This window comes from Diaporthe batatas (assembly GCF_019321695.1).
Source record: "Diaporthe batatas strain CRI 302-4 chromosome Unknown Contig00007, whole genome shotgun sequence".
In the NCBI taxonomy this organism is placed as follows: Eukaryota; Fungi; Ascomycota; class Sordariomycetes; order Diaporthales; family Diaporthaceae; genus Diaporthe; species Diaporthe batatas.
In genome coordinates this window covers 438,802-460,387 of record NW_025408554.1, presented here as the reverse complement: position 1 = coordinate 460,387, position 21,586 = coordinate 438,802, and the positions used below count along the sequence as shown (strand labels likewise).

The 21,586-nt window shown below is 53.9% G+C and overlaps 7 protein-coding genes across 7 annotated transcripts; 3 read left to right on the top strand and 4 right to left on the bottom strand.

Moving 5' to 3' along the window:
- Nucleotides 1-61: 61 nt before the first annotated feature.
- Nucleotides 62-2,044, bottom strand: KVR01_007097 (uncharacterized protein). Its single transcript, XM_044783298.1, has 4 exons — nt 1,520-2,044; nt 1,221-1,464; nt 617-1,150; nt 62-555 (listed from the first exon to the last, which is right to left on the bottom strand). Exons 1-4 carry the CDS (start codon nt 1,785-1,787, stop codon nt 522-524), a joined length of 1,080 nt encoding a protein of 359 aa, XP_044644528.1. The 5' UTR covers nt 1,788-2,044; the 3' UTR covers nt 62-521.
- A 433-nt stretch (nt 2,045-2,477) lies between these two features.
- On the bottom strand, nt 2,478-4,516 carry KVR01_007057 (uncharacterized protein). Its single transcript, XM_044786810.1, has 5 exons — nt 4,363-4,516; nt 4,286-4,307; nt 3,702-4,123; nt 2,973-3,623; nt 2,478-2,895 (listed from the first exon to the last, which is right to left on the bottom strand). The coding sequence occupies exons 1-5, from the start codon at nt 4,507-4,509 to the stop codon at nt 2,728-2,730; spliced, it is 1,410 nt and encodes a 469-aa protein (XP_044644488.1). The 5' UTR covers nt 4,510-4,516; the 3' UTR covers nt 2,478-2,727.
- Nucleotides 4,517-8,151: 3,635 nt separating this feature from the next.
- KVR01_006662 (uncharacterized protein) lies at nt 8,152-10,992 on the top strand. Its single transcript, XM_044789041.1, has 7 exons — nt 8,152-8,679; nt 8,806-9,051; nt 9,146-9,546; nt 9,609-9,681; nt 9,737-9,927; nt 9,993-10,295; nt 10,367-10,992. Exons 2-7 carry the CDS (start codon nt 8,844-8,846, stop codon nt 10,781-10,783), a joined length of 1,593 nt encoding a protein of 530 aa, XP_044644093.1. The 5' UTR covers nt 8,152-8,679; nt 8,806-8,843; the 3' UTR covers nt 10,784-10,992.
- A 1,300-nt stretch (nt 10,993-12,292) lies between these two features.
- Nucleotides 12,293-13,669, top strand: KVR01_006694 (uncharacterized protein; the record flags this gene model as incomplete). Its single annotated transcript, XM_044792702.1, has 2 exons — nt 12,293-13,197; nt 13,303-13,669. 2 exons carry the CDS (start codon nt 12,293-12,295, stop codon nt 13,667-13,669), a joined length of 1,272 nt encoding a protein of 423 aa, XP_044644125.1.
- Nucleotides 13,670-13,801: 132 nt separating this feature from the next.
- Nucleotides 13,802-15,273, bottom strand: KVR01_007028 (uncharacterized protein). The gene is made up of 2 exons (XM_044783086.1): nt 15,169-15,273; nt 13,802-15,108 (listed from the first exon to the last, which is right to left on the bottom strand). The coding sequence occupies exon 2, from the start codon at nt 15,100-15,102 to the stop codon at nt 14,287-14,289; it is 816 nt and encodes a 271-aa protein (XP_044644459.1). The 5' UTR covers nt 15,103-15,108; nt 15,169-15,273; the 3' UTR covers nt 13,802-14,286.
- A 604-nt stretch (nt 15,274-15,877) lies between these two features.
- KVR01_006736 (bifunctional triacylglycerol lipase/ester hydrolase) lies at nt 15,878-17,351 on the top strand. Its single transcript, XM_044789134.1, has 2 exons — nt 15,878-16,900; nt 17,000-17,351. The coding sequence occupies exons 1-2, from the start codon at nt 15,922-15,924 to the stop codon at nt 17,068-17,070; spliced, it is 1,050 nt and encodes a 349-aa protein (XP_044644167.1). The 5' UTR covers nt 15,878-15,921; the 3' UTR covers nt 17,071-17,351.
- Nucleotides 17,352-17,564: 213 nt separating this feature from the next.
- On the bottom strand, nt 17,565-20,237 carry KVR01_006674 (uncharacterized protein). The gene is made up of 9 exons (XM_044794498.1): nt 19,684-20,237; nt 19,587-19,622; nt 19,480-19,529; nt 19,380-19,421; nt 19,196-19,328; nt 18,688-19,118; nt 18,336-18,631; nt 18,217-18,273; nt 17,565-18,154 (listed from the first exon to the last, which is right to left on the bottom strand). Exons 1-9 carry the CDS (start codon nt 19,966-19,968, stop codon nt 17,883-17,885), a joined length of 1,602 nt encoding a protein of 533 aa, XP_044644105.1. The 5' UTR covers nt 19,969-20,237; the 3' UTR covers nt 17,565-17,882.
- Between the last annotated feature and the right edge of the window lie 1,349 nt (nt 20,238-21,586).

Below are 21,586 nucleotides of genomic sequence, written 5' to 3'. Positions count from 1 at the left end.
GGTTCATACAGTGGCACGGGGTTTCCCGGCCCCAGCTTAATAAGGTTGCGGAAGGGGGTGGCCAAGGTTCCATACCAGTTTTGAGCTAGCTGTTTTCGCGTTCGTATTTCGTATAACCACGTCCGAAGCCATATACGGCGCCGTCATACAGTGATAAGTATTGTTGAGCTAGACTTGATAATTTCGCAGGCATGCCGGCGGAGTTGCATGTGAGTCGGGTCTCGGGTAAATTGTCTCCTTTTCGTTTGCTTGTTTAGTTTGTGTGTTGGTGTGGACTCATCCTCCCGCCTTACTACTACTCCAGCTCTGGGCTTGCGACCTCCCCGCCACCAGCGACCCAACTCACTACTAGTCACCCGTACTCGGATCAATTGGTCCCTCAAAGACTTTACGGGTCTCCATCGCGTCTGTGGCCTCTTTCTGTTCAAGCACTCTCTTATGCTCGAAGCTGGGCCGGCGGAGCCAAATGTGCCCGCTGATGACGTAAACTCTTCAAAAGAACGCTCAGTGCACTCAAGATATCAGCTTGGGGGCTTTTGACCATATATAAAAACACTAAGAAATTTGTCAGCTGGAGCACATGATTCAAGGGCAAGGGCGATATTGTCCACCCTACATTTCTGCGGAGCCATCGACGCTGTTGTCCCGGAGCTCTTGTCGCACCTGTGCCAACAGGACTTGGATCTCTTCCTGAGACCATCCAAGACGAGACAGAGGCCGGAGGGCAAGGGCCTCGACGACCATTATGAAGTTCTGCTTGAGCAAGATACCAAGGTTCCGGGAGTGGCGCCCATTTGCCCACGTCCCAAGCGGCCATATAAACCGCTTCTCCTCGACATTTACAAAACCCCTCTCCGTCATGTGTCTTTTCATATCCATAAAGCCAGTGACACTGATGCCCTGGCTCTGTGCGCCTTGGACAATCAGATCGCAATATTTCTTAATTGCGCTCCTATTTGCGGCCTCGCCGTGGAACAAAGGCCTGTGGTTGAACTCCTGCATCTCGAGCCACCCGCCAGGCTCCAATGCCTGGTAGGCCTCGTTGGCGAGCGCGGCGTAGTTGCGCCAGCAGAGGACTGATGCGCGGGCGTGGATGAGGTCGAACCTGGTCCGGAAGTTCCACTGATCCTCCGCGTCGTCCACCTCGAAACTTATGGCTCCCACCCGTCAGAAAGCTGTGCATTGATTCGCTTTTCGGCGCGTAATATTGTTTGACATACCGACAGTTGACAGGGACGTATTGCGGTTGTATGGGGCTGAGATCCGTGCCTAACACGTCGCACATCGGAAATGCATCGGCAAAGTCGATCGCCCAGTTCCCCGTTCCTGTCATCAGGTCCAGGCATCTCCTCGGGTTCTCCCGCACTGGGGCTAGGAACAGCTTCCCGTGCGTCGTTTCTAGGTACAAGAGATGCTGCAGGTCAAGCCTCTCTTGTTCCCTGGTATCATTTGGGAGCAAGTATTCTTGATGGAGGCTTTAGTCAGCAGTCCTATTCAATTTGGGGTAACATCATCTTACTTGAGGCTTTGTAGCTGTGGTATGTCCTGCCGTTCTCCTCGATAAATGTGAAGAACTCGTCCGGCGCTGTCATTGTCGATAAGATGTCAGTCTCACTGGCGATTGCCGAGTCCGCGATGCTGTCCGAGTCGGAGGCGGCATCTGGGCCATCATCATGCGTTTCCGGAGCCAGTGGGCCGTGAGCCAGAGCTTCTCGGCCGGGGTTTTCTGCGGCTTCTGAGTCTTCTGGTGACGGCGCCTCGGAATCTCCGGAAAGGGGGTCGCTCATCGTAAGCAAAGGGGGGATACGCCTGGACGGCTACATCGACGGGGAATTCGACGTTGCAGCATGCCTTTAAGCTCTAGCAAGCCTTTGAGGCTGGGAAGGTTGCGGCCCTGGTTGTAACGACTTGGCTGGCTGAGGTGATGCAGGTGAACCATTGACAACGTGGGAATCAAACGATACACATAGCAAGAAATGCTGATGTGGGCCCGGCCCCTCTCCTAGCTCTTATTGGGCCAGGACGCGGCCCGAGGGAATCTGTTGGTTCTCCGCTCTCCCAGTTGCCAATATATCGATGCATGCCAAAGGCTTATAAAGCTCCGATATCATGCGCGGTCGCGGCCACCTGCAAAACACGTGGTATTGAACAGGGTCAGTGGAGAACACTTGCATCTGCTTTCCAATGGAAATGTCAGGCAATTTTAGGCATGGCTTGACAGGTGTCGCTGCCAACAAAAATTATATCCGGAAGTGAAACCCGTTGACTCGTGGGCGCGGCCCACACATCCCGATACGACGACCCATCACGGCCTTGCCGAATCCGGTCGCGATTGCTGACGATGGCTGAAAGATACGCTGGTGTTGCACGGCTACACCTGGTCGAATCACCACAGAAGACGCCCTTCCAATAAACTTTGCGCGACTTCAACGGTCGACTCGCACTTGTTTGTTTCGGCTGGCGAGAATGGAGAGCAGTTTCTAGTGTTGGTAATTCATCATTGCTGGAGCTCACATATCCGCCCAGCAGTAAACTCTAAACTCTACCTCGAGGTCTTGGGTATAATACACGTGATAACCGACCAAGAAAGAAATTGAGCAACAATGCAACGATGAAGCAGCATCGGAGCAGCTCACCAATTACCAGGATGCCCCTTCCGGTACCCAGACGTGCGAGTCGTGCATGTCCAACCATCCATTTCGTTGGAGGGCAGCACCTCAAATAGACTCAAAATAAACTTCCGGCCATGCAAACCCCCAACATCGTCAAGATGACAGCCTGCAAAATGCCCATCCGACTGGCCAATGGCGCTGACTCAGAGCCCGGGGTGCTTGCCGAGCCGTTCGTCCCATCGGAAGGCGCCGAAGCATTGACAGCCGATAGCGTGGTCGCGATCTCGAGAAGAAAAAGGCGTAAGAATAAAAGGGCAACCTGCTTTATGCTCGGGTAATGCTGCGGAGCGTGTTACTCACCAGGGGCCTCAGGCCGCCGTTGATGAACTCTGGAGACCTCCAGTCGGACCAGTCGTGATTCAACAAGCCCCAAGTCTCGTTGTAGTCCTGCTTGCCTTGGCGGACGTAGTAGCTGCCTGATATCGCCCAGATCATCCAGCCCTGGTCCGGCACCTGATCCCTGAGGAACGCCTGCACGCACTGGGCATACGTGTCGTTCTTCCAGGTCGTGGCATCGTTGGGGAAGCCGAATTCTGTCATCATGACGGGGAACCTGTTGGTCGCGTTATCTCTTACCGCTGAGTATCCGGCGTCGAAGAGGTTCTCGTTGTAGAGCGGACAGTTGTCCACGCTAAAGACAATGTTGTAGCTGTGCAGCTCTAGGACCAGCTTGTCATCGTACCCGGCGAAATCGGACCTGCTGAACGTCCGGTTGCTTGGCTCGAGGACTTCGCCGTTCACGATAGTGGAGAGGTCGACGTCTCCATTGATTCCCGATAGGAAAATGAGCACATCTGGATTAGCAGAGTTGACGGTTTTTGAGCCCTTCTTTACCTGGTCATACCAGACTTCCCACGTGTAGTTGAGGAGAGTTGGTGGCTGGGGCATGGAGAATGGTGGGCGCAGCTCGTTGTAGAGAGACATGGACATCAGATTCGTCCAGTTCCTGCCCTGCGTATGACTTAGTACCGATCAACGTACCTCAAATTCAGGTGGCAAGTACACGGGAATATCGGAGGGTGGGCCTACGTGTTCAGCCATGAAGGCAAGACCTCGCGTCCAATTTGCAGGAGAGAAATGTGTATCGCCCCACCAAGCATTTCCATCCCATGGAGAACAGCACCAAGACGCTTGAGAGATGTGGTTGTCCAGATGGACGTAAATATTCTGACGAGCACATTCCTCTGCGATGGCGTCGTAGACCTGGAGCCTTGTCGTATTCGAGGTGAATGAGGGATTGTTGGCGACCACTTGGTTGAGTATATGAGTACCGTTGTCCTGACCCAACGCGCTGATGAATGACTGCGAGATCGGGACGTCGGTCATGTTGTTCATGTAGATCTGATCGACCAGCTCGGTAGCATAGGTCAGCCGTATCGAGTTCATGCCCAAGCTTTTGATCTTGGACACAATGGTCTCGATCGATTGGTACTGCAAGCCCTCTGGTACCACTAATTGCGGCATTGGGCGTCAGCGGTCAAAGAATTCAAAGAGTAAGCTATGAGGTGGCTATAGCCTGTCTTCAAACATGCAGGCCCTAAAGTCCTCCTTGTACAGACTGAGAATGGGGTATTCAATTCTTGAAGGGGTGGGGATATCCGGAAGCTGCTCACTGGTCTCCCCGGCTCCAGGCCACTGCATCAATGGGGTCAGTCAGCATCAGGCAGGGTCAAGATGCGAGTCAACTTACGTTCACACCTGCATACGTGACCCGATTACCGCTCGCATCGAGAATTGAGGAGCCCTCGGTGACAAAGGGTCCGTTGGGCCATGATTGAGCTGCTGATACGGCGCACAGGATGGCTGCCAGCAACGGCCTGAACGCTCGTGGTGACATGATCGATGATGGAGTGAAGACCAATGGTCGATATCAAGCTAGAAGTCTTGGCTTGCAGTGCGGCACTGGCTAACCTTAAATACTGGGGTGGTGGCCGTGGCTTGCGGGGAACTGGGGAACTGGGGAACTGCAGCCGTGCGATCGCTCCTCGCTATGACGTCCCCAAGCAGGTGCATGGGCCACGGAACCTTGGAGTTTTGTGTTGTTGTGAATGGCCAAAGTCCTTGGCAAAAATTATCTGTAACTGTGGTTTATGAGATCGGATGACGGCACGGTCTACGGTACTTAAGTAAGTACTACGAGGTTCAACATGAGATTTTTCGTCATGCAGACTCTAGGAATCCACTAACCCAAAAGCCCTGAAAATGTGTCAAGTGCTACCGACATAGAGCCTCGACGGAACTAGCGCGAATAGAGCAAGCAGGTGCGGCCCAGCCCAGCACCCAAGACCTATCTATAGTGCGAAATAGTGGCCTCTCAGAAGCCAGCGATTTGGGCAAGATTGCAAGCCATAATGTAAAGAATTAAACGGCACGATATCAGTATTCTATCTCTTTTGACGCTGGATCTTCCAGCGTTTCTCACCCATTGTATGAATGGACTGTACGCCTTCAGCATTCATATGGGTTCAGAACGAAACCAGTCCGTTCCATGTTATTATTTGCAAAAACACACGAGCCGCGTTAGGGCATCCGCCGAAGCAGCCACATCGTCTATCCCACCCGATCTCCTATAAGACAGTCTTCTATTAGAGCCTCCTATAGTAGAACCTCCTTGAGACAACCTCCTACATCCTTGAAAAAAAAACCTCCTCGGGGTAGGTATAGATAGACGGTTGACGGAATAAATCCCGTTAAGCCACCTGGGAGCGGCAGGCAATCCATCAGGGCTCTGGTCTGATATCATACAAGTGGTAGTGTCACGCTGACGTTGTATATGATCGATAAATGCGGTTCAATATCCACGTTCTCGAAAGACTAAGTCATGGTGGGGAAAGGGCTGTAGTCTACCAACCGTCTGCGTCCCGCACATGGAATTGACCGAGAAGCTGGTCTCGATACAATAAACTCCAGTCATTACCTGCGTAGATTTTATCGCCCTATCGATGTCCAAAGGTATAATAAAGATCTTGGTTCTTGGGGACCCTCGGAGAGAACAAAATGCACTCACTGTCCGTGAAGATCGCGCTGAGTTCCGCTGGAAGTCAGAGATTCAGGCGCGGGTTTCACTCGTAGAATACCAGACTTGAAGAACACACGAGTAAAATGTGGTTCTCAATTGTAAGTTGACTAGTATTTACAAATGGAATGATCACCAAGAAGAAACGGCGCTGTAGCGGTTGTTGGACAGGGACGTTTGGACAATGTCTTGAACAGGATTTTCCATTTCTTTGTTTGTAACAGGGCTAATACGATTCAAAACGATACACCTTCTGAACTCCAAATAAATTTCTCATTGCCCCGAGGCTTCGTGAGAAGAGGCTGTGCTGAACTGTTTGAACCTCGATTACTCGGGAATTCGTCGACTTTTACTGCTCGTCGTTTATTGGTGAATTAGGCGAAGAAGTAGACAGAGGAGCAGCTGATAATCGAAAGAAGAATATGTGATTTCGAACCAGAGATACCCTAGGGTACTTTCTCATGCGACATGTGACAAATGTTCCCAAGGATTCACAGTAGCTTCTCAGATATGATCACCGCTGGAGATGTCTGGCTGCCATGTGCCTACGGGAATATTCACCGGATCTAGTTCTCTATATTGAAAACGGATACAAGTTGACCGCTCTTATGAAGCGTAAAGAAGACACTTAAAACATGTCTCTACACCATAATTATGCTTGATGTTACCCCCTTGGCCTGCTCACTTGGACATTCTGCCAAAAAGCACAAGCGGTTTGTCCAGATACATATTGACATACGACAACTTCGTACAATCTTGTCCGCCAACAAGCTCGGGATACCTGATCGGGACTCTGATCACCTGTCTCAACACACTGCAACCTCACCGCGCAGTTGGGGAACCTTCTGTTGGGTAACACCAGGCGGGCCGTCGCGGCGCCACTCAGTAAGTTATACCCCATGCATTGCGTGGAATGGTGGGTAGGATCGAAGAACAGCTTGAGAACATGTGGAGGGAGAAGTTGGGGGTAAAGAGTCATTTATGGGCCATCTGGAAGCACAAAGCTCATTGGGGTTTGTTATTTACGTCTTGGGTGCCACGGCTCAGGCTCGACAGTATTTGGCCACATCATGCTAGAGGCAAGTTTTGAATGGCAGCAACTGACAGGAGAAATAGAGCCACGATGCGCTTATTGATGTTTCCGCTCGAACATGAAATACGGAGACAGAACTGCAGGATGCACGGGCGACGCGAATGATCTAGGGTGGCAAGAACTGATGGCATATAACATTACGAGTCGCGGTATTGGCGTATTCTCCGCCTCCGGAAACGCGTACAGCGTGACAGGTATGAATGACTGGCTCACTTGTGGGCACAGCGCCGCCCAGTTCCTGTGGCGATGTGGCGGTTACGCCGGATAATTTTCAAGACTTCCCCGAAACTGTGCCTACTGAACTAGTATGGCCGGGTTAGCCACCTCTAACTGGGTTTAGTGCAAGGCAATACCAAGAGTAAAGACCAATACCAAGATCGAAATGTAACAAAGGAAGCAGATCTGGCGGCAGGCTTGTTGAAATGTCCCCACAAAAGGTAAGCCGGGAAAAAGTTCCGCTTGGAATGGGCCAGAGGGCAAGACGGATTGCGGGCTGAAGGCAGTGCTTGAGCCGAGGGACGACATCGTGAGGCCCCCACGACTTGCGCCGTGGGAGGAGATGAGATTTTGATGGACCGGAAGGGGTTCCGGAGACCCACGCGGCTGGCCCTCGGTTAATATGAATAAATTGGGTTGTCCTTGGCGTAGGACGCACGATGGTGTGTGGTACCATTCGGTGTGCATGACTGTGAAGGAAGAAGTTGCGGTGATCCGGCAGCATCCGAAGATTGTCCAGCCGCAGGGTGTCATGCAATATCGTATCTTGCATCAAAAAGCATCATCCCACTTCGGTCGAAAGCATGTGTCTGGGCCACATTGTCCCAGCGGTTGCGTCACATAGACGGGGACAAACACAGCTACAGCGGAACAAGAGGTCTGTCTCATAGCTGCGCCACGTTCTGATCCGGACCTGAATGTAGGTTCCCGCCCGAGACCCGAGAAGTATAAATGGAGAGAAGGGCAGAAGGTTGTTACTGTTCGCACCGCCTTTCCGTAGCTAAGGCGCCAAGTGGCAGCAATATTGCCAAATCAGCGTCAAGCACTCTTGTGGAAGCTTATTCCAACTAAGCAGTCCTAGACGACCTTGCTGTCACGAGGACTCTGGCCGTGCAGCTTTCTTGCATCCAAAATGATGGACAGGGGCAATTGTGCAAGCCTGAATACGACCCTGACAGTGCTGGGCGGCTATTTGTAGCTTAGTCTCTGGACCTTGGGGGCGGCTACATGCATCTAGTTCCTATCTTCCTCGGCGAGGCATCTCCGTGTGTCTGGATGTGGCCATGACCCCGGCCAACTAGCCCGGTATCGCCCCAGACCTTGAGAGCCTCATCAGACTTGTTAAGCTTAATTCATCATCTGGTCCTACCCAGTCCACACTACCTCTGGTCTAGCGCCCGTTGGAGGGGTGGCATGGTCAGCTTCAACGAGCTGCCCAGATTCACTCCTGCATGGCTTATTGTGCAAGTCTACGAGGTATTTCCGGAACCTGCTGGTGATCACAACCCCGGCATTGCCCAGCGGTCTCGCCTCGACCAAGATCTTCGTCCCGAGGATCTAGACAGATTCCTCCACGGCGCATGTCATTCCTATCAACAACAATGATCAGACTACTTGCTGCAGTAAGAAGCAAGTCTGGGAGATGCGTGCCGAGAAGCAGTGGCCAGACTTTCCAGCAGAACCCAGGAACACTCCGTGTGACCCCTAGAAAACACTAGCTTCCCTTTCCAACCACACTCCACGGCCCGTGAACCGTCATTACTTGTCTCATTTCAGGAAAGACTAGGGATGAAGGGTCACGATGATCCCGCCCCCGTGGGGCCCCGCGCGAAGACCTTGATAGCGCCGCCCTGAGCTCCGGGCCGTGGCAAGTTCACGAAGGCATTGGCATCTTAGGCTATGTGAGTTCTCCGGAATATACCTCCGCCTCTCAACTCGACATGTGGTGTCTCGAGATTCTTATAAAAGAGTGTTTGTCCAGCTCCAAATGTCCCAAGGGTCTTGTCAGTCTGATCACCAAGTTCCAGCTTCTACTCCTTGACCATCCTCACCCCAGCACTTCACCATGTACCGCGAACTTGCCGGTATCTCGGCCCTCGTGGCCACTGTCTCGGCTCAGGCAGCCTGTAGCCTGACGGCGGAGACTCATCCTTCCCTGACCTGGGCCAAGTGTGCAGCGGGCGGTACCTGCACCAACGTTCAGGGTTCAGTTACAATTGATGCGAACTGGAGATGGGTTCACAGTACCTCTGGGTATACCAACTGCTACACTGGTGAGCCATGAACAGCGTCTACACACTGTGGACTTCCCTGAGCCCGGAGGATGGTCTGAAGATACACAGGACCGACTGACCATGAATAATGCAGGAAACCAATGGAATGCAACCGTTTGCTCAGACAACAAAGCTTGCGCGGCCAACTGCTGTGTGGATGGATCAGACTACAGCGGCACATACGGCATCACCACGACAGGAAACGCCTTGAATCTCAAGTTCGTCACCAAGGGTTCCTCTACAAACATTGGCTCTCGGACCTATCTCATGGAGTCAGACACCAAGTACCAGATGTTCACACTACTCGGCAATGAATTCACCTTCGATGTTGATGTGAGCAACCTGCCTTGTGGCTTGAACGGTGCTCTGTACTTCGTGTCCATGGACCAAGATGGCGGTGCTTCTAAGTACCCCACCAACAAAGCCGGTGCTAAATATGGTACTGGGTACTGTGACTCTCAGTGCCCTCGGGACCTGAAGTTCATCAACGGTGAAGTGAGCTTGCTCTCGAAGCACCCTAATTTCCACGGGGGATACATTTTCTGACTTGAATCTAGGCCAATGCTGAGGGCTGGAGCGCGTCAACCAACGACCCCAATGCGGGCCATGGTAACTATGGCTCATGCTGCTGTTCGTGCATCCCCGTCTGTTGTCTATCGCAGTGTGGGCGACTAACTCGTACTAGCCGAGATGGATATCTGGGAGGCCAACTCGATTAGCACGGCATATACGCCGCATCCATGCGGAACAGTCGGGCAGGACCGATGCGAGGGTGATAACTGTGGAGGCACATTCGCCACCGACAGATATGCCGGAACCTGTGATCCCGATGGATGTGACTTCAACTCCTACCGTCAGCAGAACACCACCTTCTATGTAAGCCGATGCCCTTCACTGTCAAAGAAAATCGTAGAGTTTGTCACTAATTCGGAATATTGCAGGGCCCCGGCTCCGGATTCACCCTCGACACAAAGCAGAAGCTCACCGTGGTCACGCAGTTCCTCAAGGGCAGCGACGGCAACCTGGGCGAGATCAAGCGGTTTTACGTCCAGAATGGCAAGGTCTTTGAGAACTCGCAGTCCAACGTCGCCGGCAACCCGGGCAACTCTATCACCGCCGACTACTGCACTGCACAGAAGAAGGCTTTCGGCGATACCGACATCTTCGCCCAGAAGGGAGGTCTCGCCCAGATGGGCAAGGCCGTCGCAGCCCCCATGGTGCTCGTGCTCTCGGTCTGGGACGACGTAAGTATCCCGTTCTGAACATCCACTCCATCTTGCGCGGCGAATCGTAAGCTGACCAAATATGCCTTTAGCACGCGGTCAACATGCTCTGGCTTGACTCCACCTTCCCAGTCGACAAGGCCGGCTCCCCGGGTGCCGCCCGCGGCTCCTGCCCGACCACCTCCGGTGTCCCGGCTGAGATCGAGGCCTCGGCCCCCAACTCCAACGTGATTTACTCAAACATCAAGTTCGGACCGATTGGCTCGACCTTCAACGCCCCGGGTGGCGGCAGCGGCGGCTCCTCGTCCAGCACGACCAGGTCGTCCACCACAATCACCACCTCCACCCGGACCACCTCGACCGCTGCCAACCCGACCACCTCGTCGCCAGGTACCAACTGCGCGGCCAAGTGGGGCCAGTGCGGTGGACAGGACTGGAAGGGTGCTACCTGCTGTGCCTCTGGCAGCACTTGCCAGGTCAGCAACCAGTACTACTCTCAGTGCCTGTAAGCTGCAGGCCGGACAAGTGGTCAAGGCAGGAAAAGGATTCCCAAATTTCCATTCACTCGCACATAGGGCCTTGATAGAGGAAGACCGTAACCTGTTCTCCTTTGAAAACATGATAGGCGGGTTTGAGCATTAGTTAAAGACGGAATTCGGTCATTTACAAATAGGCGCCAACGTATATACTTCGCCATTTAAATTCTGGTAGATATTACAATTCATCATTTATCCATTGCTCACAAGTATCCACCCCTGGCATCAGACATATTGAATCCCATGCCTCTTCGTTCTGCTACTGTGAAAGTGCATAACCTATCCTATCTGTCATGGAATTAACCTATGATGCTAGATATGTAGAAAAGGAGGTGTCTCAAATTGGAAGATGCGCCATCCGGCCCCGTGTAATATCACTGGCTTTGGTATTGACAGTGTCGGTACTGGTCATTGGTACTGCTCGCTGAATTTACTGCTCCCCACAAGCGGCTGTCCCAGCCGCCACGGGTCCTCGGTATCTTAGAATTTTCCAACTGCATATTTATTCCTCGTAATGTAACCGGGTTGCTCCAGACAGTCACTGCTCGGAGAGCCTCTGCTGCCACTACGCCCATCGGTTTCTGCGAGTCACCGCCACAACCATTACCGTTTCAGCCACGAATCCCACCAATAGCATAAGTCGTGGGTTCGTTTTGAATCGTATGAACTCGTATGGTCCCTTGCGGCCACAGCCTCGTGCCGCACATACAAGGCGAGGGAGCATCGCCCCTCACTAATAGCATAACCACTTCTTCTCATTGCCTAGGATATCGTAGCTTGTTGGTTGAATTTATGTATGTAAGAGTCATGTTTGTGTGTGTAGGTTACTTGATCAGTTGGCGTGACGAGCGGCGGCTTCTCGAATCTCGTTGATACCATCTACCGAATCACTCTGGTAGATTACTTTTTGCCCGAGTGTGTGACTGCCATCAAGCGAATTCGATCTCGTAGTTAGTTTCCGAACAGTAACTGGTCCGAGTCGCAAGATTGGAATCTCATTCACAAGGCATAGCCATTGCATGCGTGCTCATTTTTAGGACGCGCAAAGGCGCGACAGAGTGTTTTCCCAGAAAACAAAGCATGCAGCTCTCCGATAACTTACCATTAACTTGAATCCGAATCCGTTCCTTCCAATTATGATGCGTATCAAAGGATATGGAAATGAACTCCATTTCATCGCAACTGAAAGCACATCATACAACACTGCCTTCCAACACTCGACATCTGTGTTGATACAGAGGTCGTCGGTACCCTTCAAGCCATCTGTCTGAACAAAGAAAAGGAAATTGCTACCACGAGCGGCTCGACTCATCCATCACGTCGCTCTGCAAAATGGACCTACGGGGCATACGCAGAGGGACTGCATCGCAAGTCTGCCCTGCTTGCAGAGTCTCTCGACCCTTGCAAGCCTTCATGCATGGAGAGGAGCGAGTCTACAAGGTGTGCACAAACTGTTTCACTTCCGGTCAAGCGTCTTGGGTCATGCCCAAGTGTTCTGCTACCCCTTTGCTGGTTTACATTCTGGCAGCAATTAGCTTCCTCGTCGTCGCTGTTGCGGCTGTTACCGTCATTCCCTTCCTGCTCTTCGGCGACTTCGAGTTCGGCAACTTCAATGTCAACGCGACGGCAGCCTTCTGGTCTCTTTTTGTTTTTCGCTACTTTCGACTTGCTGTCAACATTTTCAGTTATCTCATACTGTACAAACCGAGTCTCATACCGGCCAATCCGTCGCACACCTCGAGAGACGTGTCTGTACTCATTCCGACCATCGAGAACAACGAAGCATTCATCAACTGCGCGCGGTCTATCTGTGCAAACGACCCTGCCTACTTATTCATAATCACTGTAGGCAACGAGATGCGTGCCAGCATTGAAAACTCGATGCAACAACTTCGCATTGCATTTCCCACGGTTAACATACAGGTTCACAACACCGATGTTGCGAACAAGCGCCGCCAGATTGATACCGTCATTCCGTTGATCCAAACGCGACTGACAAGCATGGTAGATGCCAACGTCATCTGGGGCCCCCGATTTCTCAGATCAGCCCTGGCCCCACTCGAGGACCGCAACATTTGTCTCGTCGGCACCAACAAGCGTGTACGACGGGTCCGCCACGCCGGCTGGTTTGCCTCATTCTGGAACTTCATCGGCTGCCTGTATCTTGAGCGCCACAACTTCGAATGTCGGGCCCAGAACGCAATCAGCGGCGAGGTGTTTGTCATCTCCGGCCGCACCAACGTGATCCGCACGGCCATTATCCAAGACCCGAAATTCAGAACCGGTTACCTGAACGAGCGGTTTTTCCTGGGGAGATTTGGTCCTCTGGCGGCGGACGACGACAATTTCATCGTGCGTTGGATTCTGAAGCAGGGCGGCGGCATCAAGTTCCAATACGATGACGATGCCCGCATCGATATCGCCCCCATCGGCGAGTTCCCGCGCTTCTTGGGCCAGTGCCTCCGCTGGTCAAGGACGACATGGAGATCCAGTCCGGCCGCTCTCAAAATCCCACACGTATGGATCAGCCAACCATACTCTGTGTACTCGATTTACCTGACGTCCTTCTTCAACTTCGCCCTTCTCATTGATCCGGTGTTGGTGTACCTTTTGGGTCATACCGAATACGTACATGAGTCAAACTGGACATCGATGTGGCTGTTGGTCATCTGGATCCTCTGTACCAAGATGGTGAAGCTGATCACGTACTTTTACCGTGAGCGACGGGATCTGCTGTTCTTCCCATTCTACATCCTGTTCGCCTACTACCATAGCTGGATCAAACTGCGCGCCCTTCTGACATTCTGGGACGTGGCATGGACTGGCCGTAACATTGTTGTTGATAAGCCACTAGGATGATGGAGTTGAATGGTAGCAGCAGTCGAAGTTGCTAGGCTAGACCTCTCGTCAAGGACGTCTTGGAGCCATGGGAGGTACGCACAGGCAGACCCTTTGCACATGATGAAGACATCTGGAGGGACAGAGCTACAGTCGGGGATAGCCAATCAATGGCCAAATGACGTGCAATGTTCTTGTCTGATCGACCCCGTCTGTGCTCAAGTTGATCTCATCTGGGAAGAAGGGTCTCAGAAAGCAAAAGATTCCACCCTTCATTTGTACATACGTCAATGGATATGCGGTGCCTCTGAACATGTGATAAACGTGACAAGTAACGCTTGTGCATTAAACAGTAGTGTCATATCTGACCGCCAAGGTTCGCCGCAGTCCAAAGCTTTTTCCCAGGTACAGTAAAGGTAGTTTCCGTGTTTGAGCGGAATAATAAGTAGGTGAAATCCTTAGGTACTAGAGCTCCAGGGCTCTTTTCCGGTTTGGTAGGCCCAGGGGGGCTTTGCTTCCCAGGAGGACAGAGAAATAAGCGAGTGAAACCCAGGGCTTTTCTTCAGAGATTTTCAAAGTTTTTGATTTCCCATCAGTTTTCAAGAACAATTGGTTTTCGGAATTCTTGGGACACGAGCTTAATTGGTCTTGGGTGCTGTTGGCAGAATCTTGTCCAACACAGCGAAGACGGCTTCCGGACCTTTGTGGAGAGCTTGGCCATCAACAACCCGGGCTGGGCCACCGCTCTTCGACATGACGACGAGTTGTGGAACTCCCTGGATGCCCAGCTTGTCAAGGTCGCGCTGTGTGTGCTCGATACGTTGCAGCGCTCGAGCTTTGAGCGCCTCATCATTCACCAGTCTCTTTTCAAATTCAGACTGGTCGAGGCCAAGCCCTGACGCAGCGGCGACCTTTGCGACCTCGGCCGGTTTTGAAGTATCCCGTCCCTCCACGTAGCGGGCAATCTGAAGCTGATGGAGAAGACGTGGTTCCAGAGCTCGGTCGATCTCTGAGACGGCGACCAGTGCCAGCGTCGCGGGCCAGGAGTCGAAGATGCCGTTCGGAGCGAGCAAGACGCTTTTGCGGTATTCCTGGGTGAAGCGCTGTCCGGTCAGTTGCTGTATGGTCTGGTCGTTGCGCCAGGCCATATCCGCCATGGACGAGACGGGAAATCCGCTCGTGAACAAGCCTGACGGCCGCATGCGGAGCAAGTCTCGATACCGCGCGGCAAGGCCCTCGAGGGCTGGAGCGCTCGCATAGCACCAGCCGCAGAGCGGGTCGAAGAAGTAGTGAAGCTCAACGGCGTCCGCCATGTCGGCTGCTGAAGAGTAGTGGCGATTGCGAGAAACAGAGACAAGATTTCCCCAGGTACCTGAAGAGCGCGGGATAGAGGTCACGGTGTTCCACAAACGCGCCCTTATATTCACGAATGTCGGCAAGCCGCACTGACTCATACGTGGCTGTAATAAATGAGGTGAGAGGTGATTACGCACGCCAGTGGGGCTGCAGACTGGACGTACGACTTCAGGAGTGATGGATCCAGCAACGGCAGGTCAGAAAAATTCGGACATGGCTCATGCGACGGCGTCTCGTAATGCACCAAAATATGTAGTCGGGGGCTTGATCATCGACCGACGCCAAGAATGGTCCGAGTCCGACTCATTGGCCGGCGAGTGACGGGCGAACGGCCGCAAAATACCCTAGGGTGCCGACACGACCCACCTGGTGGACGGCAGCGCGCGGAAGCCCCTGCAGACGCGCGCGCTGTGTAGGTCCTTTTCAGCCTTATGTACTCCAGGGAGCCAATCTGTCCACCTTGTGCACCACAGCATCAATCAGTGCTTGATCAAGGGGCGGATGCGATCTAGACCGGTTGGGAATTCAACGTAGTAATTACCAGGGTAGTGCCACACCTTGAATGGGCGTCACATCGCCAATTTATTGAAAAGCTGTGACATTTGCCTCAAGTGCTGTCCTATCGCTGACGACCAGGGCAACTCGTCGTCCTTGCCGCACCTCAGGCAAGAAACTCAGAATGCGCATTTCAAACATTGCCCATTATCAGCCACATGCAGAAAGATCGAGCATGTGAGTTTGGACCCACTCGGAGCGTTTTCGTGTAAGTGAATGGTAAGGGGACATCTGAGAGGACGAGTTGTAGGGTTGAACCCTTGCCGAGGTTTGGATTTCCCAGACTACCGCAGATATCTGTCCGTCTCACCAGCTCTCCGTCGAAAGCTGAATTGCCAAACCAACCACAAGCCGGGTTTGAAATGGCCATCGAGGTCACCTTGCCGTCCCCCCACGCGGCGCAGGACGGGGCAAAGACCCGCGAGTGCCTCATCTACTTCCTCACCGGCAACCCCGGGCTCATTGACTACTACGAGCCCTTCCTGCGGTTCCTGCGCAGCCACCTGGACGCAATAGAGGCCAAGCGCCAGTACAAGGTAGCCTTCCACATCCACGGCCGCAACCTCGCAGGCTTCGACGACAACGACCATGACACCCCCTTCAACACGGGCTCCAACCCGCCGCACAACGTGGAGCACCAGCTGCAGACCTGCGCCAAGCACCTGGCCGCCGCCAACGCCGTCCCCGCCGGGAGGCCCCGGGCAGGCCAGCCCTTCGACGACGTCGTGCTGATGGGCCACTCCCTGGGGACATACCTGGCCCTGGAGCTGTTCCACCGGCACATGCACGACCCGAGCCTCAACCCGGACCTGCACCTGCGGTCGGGCGTCCTGCTCTTCGCCACCGTCGCCCACCTCGCCCGGTCGCCCAAGGGCGTGCAGCTCAACCTGCTGCGGCGGATCCCCGTCGTGGGCACGTACGCGCCGCTCGTCGCCAACAGGGTGACGTCCCTGCTGCCGCACGCGCTGCTGCGCTTCGTCACGTCGCGCCTGCTGGGCATGGACCCGCACGCCGCCGCCACGACGGTGCGGTTCCTGGCCAGCCGCGACGGGGTGCACCAGGCGCTGTACCTGGGCATGGACGAGATGACCTGCATCGCCGAGGAGGCCTGGGCCGAGGAGCTGTGGGAGATCGCCGACGAGGCTGTTGCGCACGGGACTGATGTGCCCAAGTTCTACATCTTCTTTGGGAAGAATGACCACTGGGTTGCGAACAAGACCCGGGATGAGTTCATCGTCCGGAGGGAGGAGCATGCTACGCGCCAAGACGCGCCGAAGCATAAGAGGGCCCGGACGAGGATCGAGATTGACGAGGGGAATTTGCCTCATGACTTTTGTATTAGTAAGTACTATTTCCTTCGGGCCCCGGCAGCTTTAACGCGGGCTATCTCCCATGGAGCGTCCGACCATTGTGTGGCCATTCTGCTAACCTCCACCCTAGCAACAAAAGACAGCGAGACGGTTGCTGAGAAGGTTGGCGTCTGGTTTGACGAGATTGCTGAGCACTTGTGATCGGTCTGGGTGACTGATGAACGGAAGGGCTGGAGCCCACACCTTTGGTTGGCGTTATGGTAGGCTATAGAAAGATACAAGGATTCCCGTACACAACAACTGCAATGTCATTCACAACCGCGATAATCTTTATTTGGGAAAGGGTTCAAGGGTGAGGGAACGGTATAGAGCTTTATATAATATACTGCGGAAACAACTCAGGCTTGGGCTCGGGGACGCTCGCATCAATTGGGATACTTTTGCGTGGAAGCGCAATACACCTCTACGAGAAAGTCCGGTGACGGCATGTAAAAGAGGACTCCTCAGAAAATTCTCTTCAATTGGGTAGCTCTCGCCATCCTACGAGCCCTCGGCGTCGTTATTCTGGCCCTGGCCTCCATAGTACCGGCTGTGCACTTGACATCTGAAACTGTGAGACCGAGTCCTGCGTGCCATCATCTTCGCAAGCAGTGGAGCCCGGCACAAACCCGGCCCTTCGCTGTAGAACACACTACCTCTGCTCGAGTGCCCACAACGCCGCCACAGTGTCTATTCCCCTAACTCTTATAAAGAGCAGCACTTATGTATATGTGGGATACTCATCGGATAAAATCAGTGGGGTCAACATCCTATGAGAAATCCTACAGGACAGCCTCTTAGATGATAATCTATTAGAGGAGAGCCTCGCAAGCTCCCTCAGAGCCACCTGACACAAGGCAATACACCAGAGGGAAGCAAGATGGAAGCGCTCTATTATGACATTATATAACATTTTGAAGATGTTGCAGTGTTACGGTAATAGTGCACGTGACATGTCTGCCGCTGGAGACTCGTCACAGTCCGTTGCTGGCACAGCTAAAGACACCTCCCGACGAGGGATCAAAGTCCAGCAATATGCTCTCGACACTGGCGTAGGTGCCGGGCCCCAGGAACAAGATGCCCGTGAGGATGATGAGGATGTTCAGGCCCGCCTCCGCGTAGCCCCAGATGCCGCGCTGCTTCATGAGCGCCAGGCTGCCGTCGACCTTGCGCATGCGGAAGTAGGCGACGCCCCAGAAGATGAAGCCGAAGAAGCTGTCGAACAAGGCGGACATGAGGGAGAGGACTGGCGTTTGAATGTCAGTACTGGTTTTCTTCTTGCGTCTGGGGAATCAGGGAAGATCTTACGGTCTGAGAAGAAGGGGATTATCTGCGAGATGATGAATGCGACGACCCAGGTGGCCACTTAACGTCTTGTTAGCATCTGATCTTCCTTGGTTCAGCGACAAGCAACTCTGTAGACTTACAAAGAATGGCGGCCCAGGTGGCCCAGCCGATGACGGTGTGCTCGTTCTTGTGGCGAGAGTTTTGGAAGATGCGGAAGAAGACAAATCGGGCCGAGACGGACGCGTACAGGACGCCGAGGAAGATCAGGGTCGGGATCATGAAGGAGAAGGAGACCTTTTTGTAGACATTCTCGAGAGAGCCAAATGCTGGCGCGGTCATGTACTGGTTGCCGGTGTAAACATAGATGATGGAACCGACGAGGCCAAACACGACGATCTCGGCGATTGTGCAGGCCCAAAGTGCCTTGGGGAAGTCTCTGCGGCTTGATGTCAGCTGTTTAAAGTCAAAATGTTTGGGGTGGATTTCCCATACCTTGGCTCCTTCATCTCCGCGATGAAACTGGGCAGAGTGATCTGGCCGATGAAGGTGTAGCTGATATTCAGGAAGGCGCTCATGCCAGCGACGAAAGTGGTCCCAGCAACCGGCAAGGCAGTCCAGAGAGGATCGCCTCCGACAGCATCCTTACCGGCAGCGGTGGTGTAGGAGGGCCGGGGATCGTACCCGGCCGGGTGTGGCTCGACTCCTGCGAAGATGGTGGCCAGCAGCACTGAGACGAAGGTGAAGGCTGCGGAAGCGGCGCCAAGCTTGGAGAGGGCCTCGAATGTTCGGGGCAGGCTGCAGATCCAGCAGAGGATGAACATAATGACCGAATAACTGACAGTCCGGCAGGCAACATTGTCATCGGCGGCGGTCATGGTGTTGAGGTACTTTGCGCCGACAAGCACGTGCAGCCCTTGGATGAACTGAGTGGGGTTTAGTTTTGAAACAAGGAGAACTGGCTCGGAGAGCACCGGCGCGGAGTTGGAAGTGAAGAGCCTACAGTGTTGTTGAGCAGGAACATGACAGCAGTGAACCACCATGCCCATTTTTGGTTCCAGAAAATCATCTGGCCGATATCACAAACATCACGAACCTCGGGATGGCGCAGACAAAATTCCCAGAGGATCAGAGACCTGTAGCGCTTGTCAGAAACTGGGGTGAATTCGTGGACGCAGACGACTTACGTATAGAGCACAAGCATAGACACCACGACGGTCAGGAGCAGGCTGGATGTAAGTCAGTAAGGGAAAGGCCTCGGTGGCTGCAGAGATCAAGGCAACTCACCCGGGGAAAAGTCCCAGTATGCTATACGACCAAGGAAAGCTCATGATGGCCTGTTACATGAGTCAGCAGGTGCGCGCGTGGGTGGGCGTATATGTAGAGCAGCATACCAGACATATATACTCTGAGAAGAGTAGGGCAGCAGTCTACGGACACAATTAGCAAAAAAGACGGGCGGATGAGGGCGGCTCGAGATCTCGGGCATACCATCTGCCAACTACAGCTCCGGTACTGGATGTCAGCGCCCTGCTCGGCCTCCTTCTGGCGGTGCAGGATGGCGCTGGCGCTGTCGTCGGAGTCGTCGGCGGCGAGGGTGATGCTGTCGAGGACGGGCCCGATGCGAGGGCCGACGGTGGTCTTGGGCCCGCCGAACCACTGGGCGAGGCCTTTCGGGGCGGCGGCCTCGACGTCGACGTCGGTCGGGTCGCCATGACCCTTGCGCTCGGGAGACAGGCCGCGGGGGGAGTCTTTTTCTGATAGTTTCCCCGACATGTTGGCGGTTGTGGTGGTGGTATAGGATATGCGAGGAAGAAGGAGGAAGAAGAAGAATAGGGCTAATAAGCACGAGTGCAGTCGATAAGTTTTAGGCCCGAATGAGAGAGGAGAAGCGGCACGGGGATGAGATGAGCATGCATGGACATGGGTGGTGGGATGGCGGTGGCACCAAGGATCTGGTAACTGCAGGAGGCAATGTGACGCTGGCTGGGGGTGAAGGTCAAAAGTAGACTACCACAGCAGTGGTATTGTCGATGGGATAAAATACTTGGTACGTAGGTAGAAAAAGAATGTGGGGGGGGGGGGGCCAGAGGGCGGTCTGTTTGTACGCTTGACGCTTGTTCCACGCTTGTGCGAGGCCATCCCAAAGCATCCATTTTCTTGTTGGAATCCGGGGGGCAGTTGAGAGGTATTGCACGATGCTGACCGCGATTGACCAGTCTGTCTGCCTGCCTGCCTGCTAAGGCTGTTTGGCCGTCAGGCTGTCTGTGCTAGTAGGAGCAAGTAGCTACTCGAGGACCTAGGTAGATCTGCACCACATGTTGGTGGCGAGGTACATGGGCTGTTCCTGGTATCTGCTAACAAAGTTGGACTTGGACCCCACTCGCCACCGAGCAATGTTCCGTCGCACTGGTTCAGCAAGAAGCCGTCGTGCTGGACTGGAGACGGACGAGAACCGGCGCGAGGAGACCCTTGCCCTGGCTAGAACCAATGCATGTAATGTCCATCATCCATGAATGAAAGACTGACGGATTGATTGATTGATTGACGTTGTGCAGCAGCAACAGCAGCAGTCAATCGGTCACAACAAAAAAACCAAGACGGCAATTCGACAGCCAAGAATGGCCATCTCAGACCAAGCTCCGTCAAGCTTTTCATCAGCGCGGAAGCGAGGAACACAACGTGCAGCCATTCTCTTGGCCCTCGACGCCGCCTGGAATGTGATTGATGATGGGGCGAGTGTGGAGGGGCAAGAGGGGGGACCAGGGCCCGCGCCGCTTGCTGACCTTGCTCCACAGGCTCCACCACCGAACCAGCTCCACCACTCCACACTCGCACACGCGCCAAGCCACACCAAAGGAGCGCCACACCAGGCCCTGCAGGCCTACCGGGACACCAGCGACCACTTCAAGTTGAGCTGACAACAGCCTACGGATAATCCCCGTGACGTCAAGGCAGAAGCGCCATCCCTCCCGGCTGCCCCCGAGGACTTTATATTAGCGGACCGTCGCACGCTGCACAGCCTGCCAGCCTGCCAGTCCTGCTGCAGCTGGTCGGCGGCCCCGTGCGCGGGTGTCGGCCTTGCGTCGTCCAACTTGCAGATTGCGTGCTTGAAAGACCGGTTCGGGCGGCCATCAATGCTGGGGCTTCATTTTAACAACCGACTGTTTGGGCCTGACTTCAAGTCAGTCCTATCGTCCAAGACAGGGTAACCCTTCCCGAATGCTCACGCACTTTCAGATGTCGCACGTGGCCAGTGATGATGTCTGGGCTCGTGGCACACAAGGACGACCAAGACTGCCCCTCCAAAAAGCACTGACTGTATTCGAGAAACCATATGCAATGATCAGTATCATACCACAGTACTTCACAATGGCAGCACCACTTGGGGGTA

What these genes read in the sequence shown, in the direction of transcription:
- KVR01_007097 (XM_044783298.1), bottom strand. Translation starts at nt 1,787, where the DNA reads ATGAGCGACCCCCTTTCCGGAGATTCCGAGGCGCCGTCACCAGAAGAC. An exon ending in TACGTCCCTGTCAACTGTCG is followed by an intron (nt 1,151 to 1,220) that starts GTATGTCAAACA and finishes GGGAGCCATAAG; the next exon opens with TTTCGAGGTGGACGACGCGG. An exon ending in GTCGATGGCTCCGCAGAAAT is followed by an intron (nt 556 to 616) that starts GTAGGGTGGACA and finishes CAAATTTCTTAG; the next exon opens with TGTTTTTATATATGGTCAAA.
- KVR01_007057 (XM_044786810.1), bottom strand. Translation starts at nt 4,509, where the DNA reads ATGTCACCACGAGCGTTCAGGCCGTTGCTGGCAGCCATCCTGTGCGCC. An exon ending in TCACGTATGCAGGTGTGAAC is followed by an intron (nt 4,308 to 4,362) that starts GTAAGTTGACTC and finishes CCATTGATGCAG; the next exon opens with TGGCCTGGAGCCGGGGAGAC. An exon ending in GCCTGGAGCCGGGGAGACCA is followed by an intron (nt 4,124 to 4,285) that starts GTGAGCAGCTTC and finishes TGCCGCAATTAG; the next exon opens with TGGTACCAGAGGGCTTGCAG.
- KVR01_006662 (XM_044789041.1), top strand. Translation starts at nt 8,844, where the DNA reads ATGTACCGCGAACTTGCCGGTATCTCGGCCCTCGTGGCCACTGTCTCG. An exon ending in TGAAGTTCATCAACGGTGAA is followed by an intron (nt 9,547 to 9,608) that starts GTGAGCTTGCTC and finishes ACTTGAATCTAG; the next exon opens with GCCAATGCTGAGGGCTGGAG. An exon ending in AGCAGAACACCACCTTCTAT is followed by an intron (nt 9,928 to 9,992) that starts GTAAGCCGATGC and finishes GGAATATTGCAG; the next exon opens with GGCCCCGGCTCCGGATTCAC.
- KVR01_007028 (XM_044783086.1), bottom strand. Translation starts at nt 15,102, where the DNA reads ATGAGTCAGTGCGGCTTGCCGACATTCGTGAATATAAGGGCGCGTTTG.
- KVR01_006736 (XM_044789134.1), top strand. Translation starts at nt 15,922, where the DNA reads ATGGCCATCGAGGTCACCTTGCCGTCCCCCCACGCGGCGCAGGACGGG. An exon ending in GCCTCATGACTTTTGTATTA is followed by an intron (nt 16,901 to 16,999) that starts GTAAGTACTATT and finishes CCTCCACCCTAG; the next exon opens with CAACAAAAGACAGCGAGACG.
- KVR01_006674 (XM_044794498.1), bottom strand. Translation starts at nt 19,968, where the DNA reads ATGTCGGGGAAACTATCAGAAAAAGACTCCCCCCGCGGCCTGTCTCCC. An exon ending in ATACTGGGACTTTTCCCCGG is followed by an intron (nt 19,422 to 19,479) that starts GTGAGTTGCCTT and finishes ACTTACATCCAG; the next exon opens with CCTGCTCCTGACCGTCGTGG. An exon ending in AATCCCCTTCTTCTCAGACC is followed by an intron (nt 18,155 to 18,216) that starts GTAAGATCTTCC and finishes TTCAAACGCCAG; the next exon opens with TCCTCTCCCTCATGTCCGCC.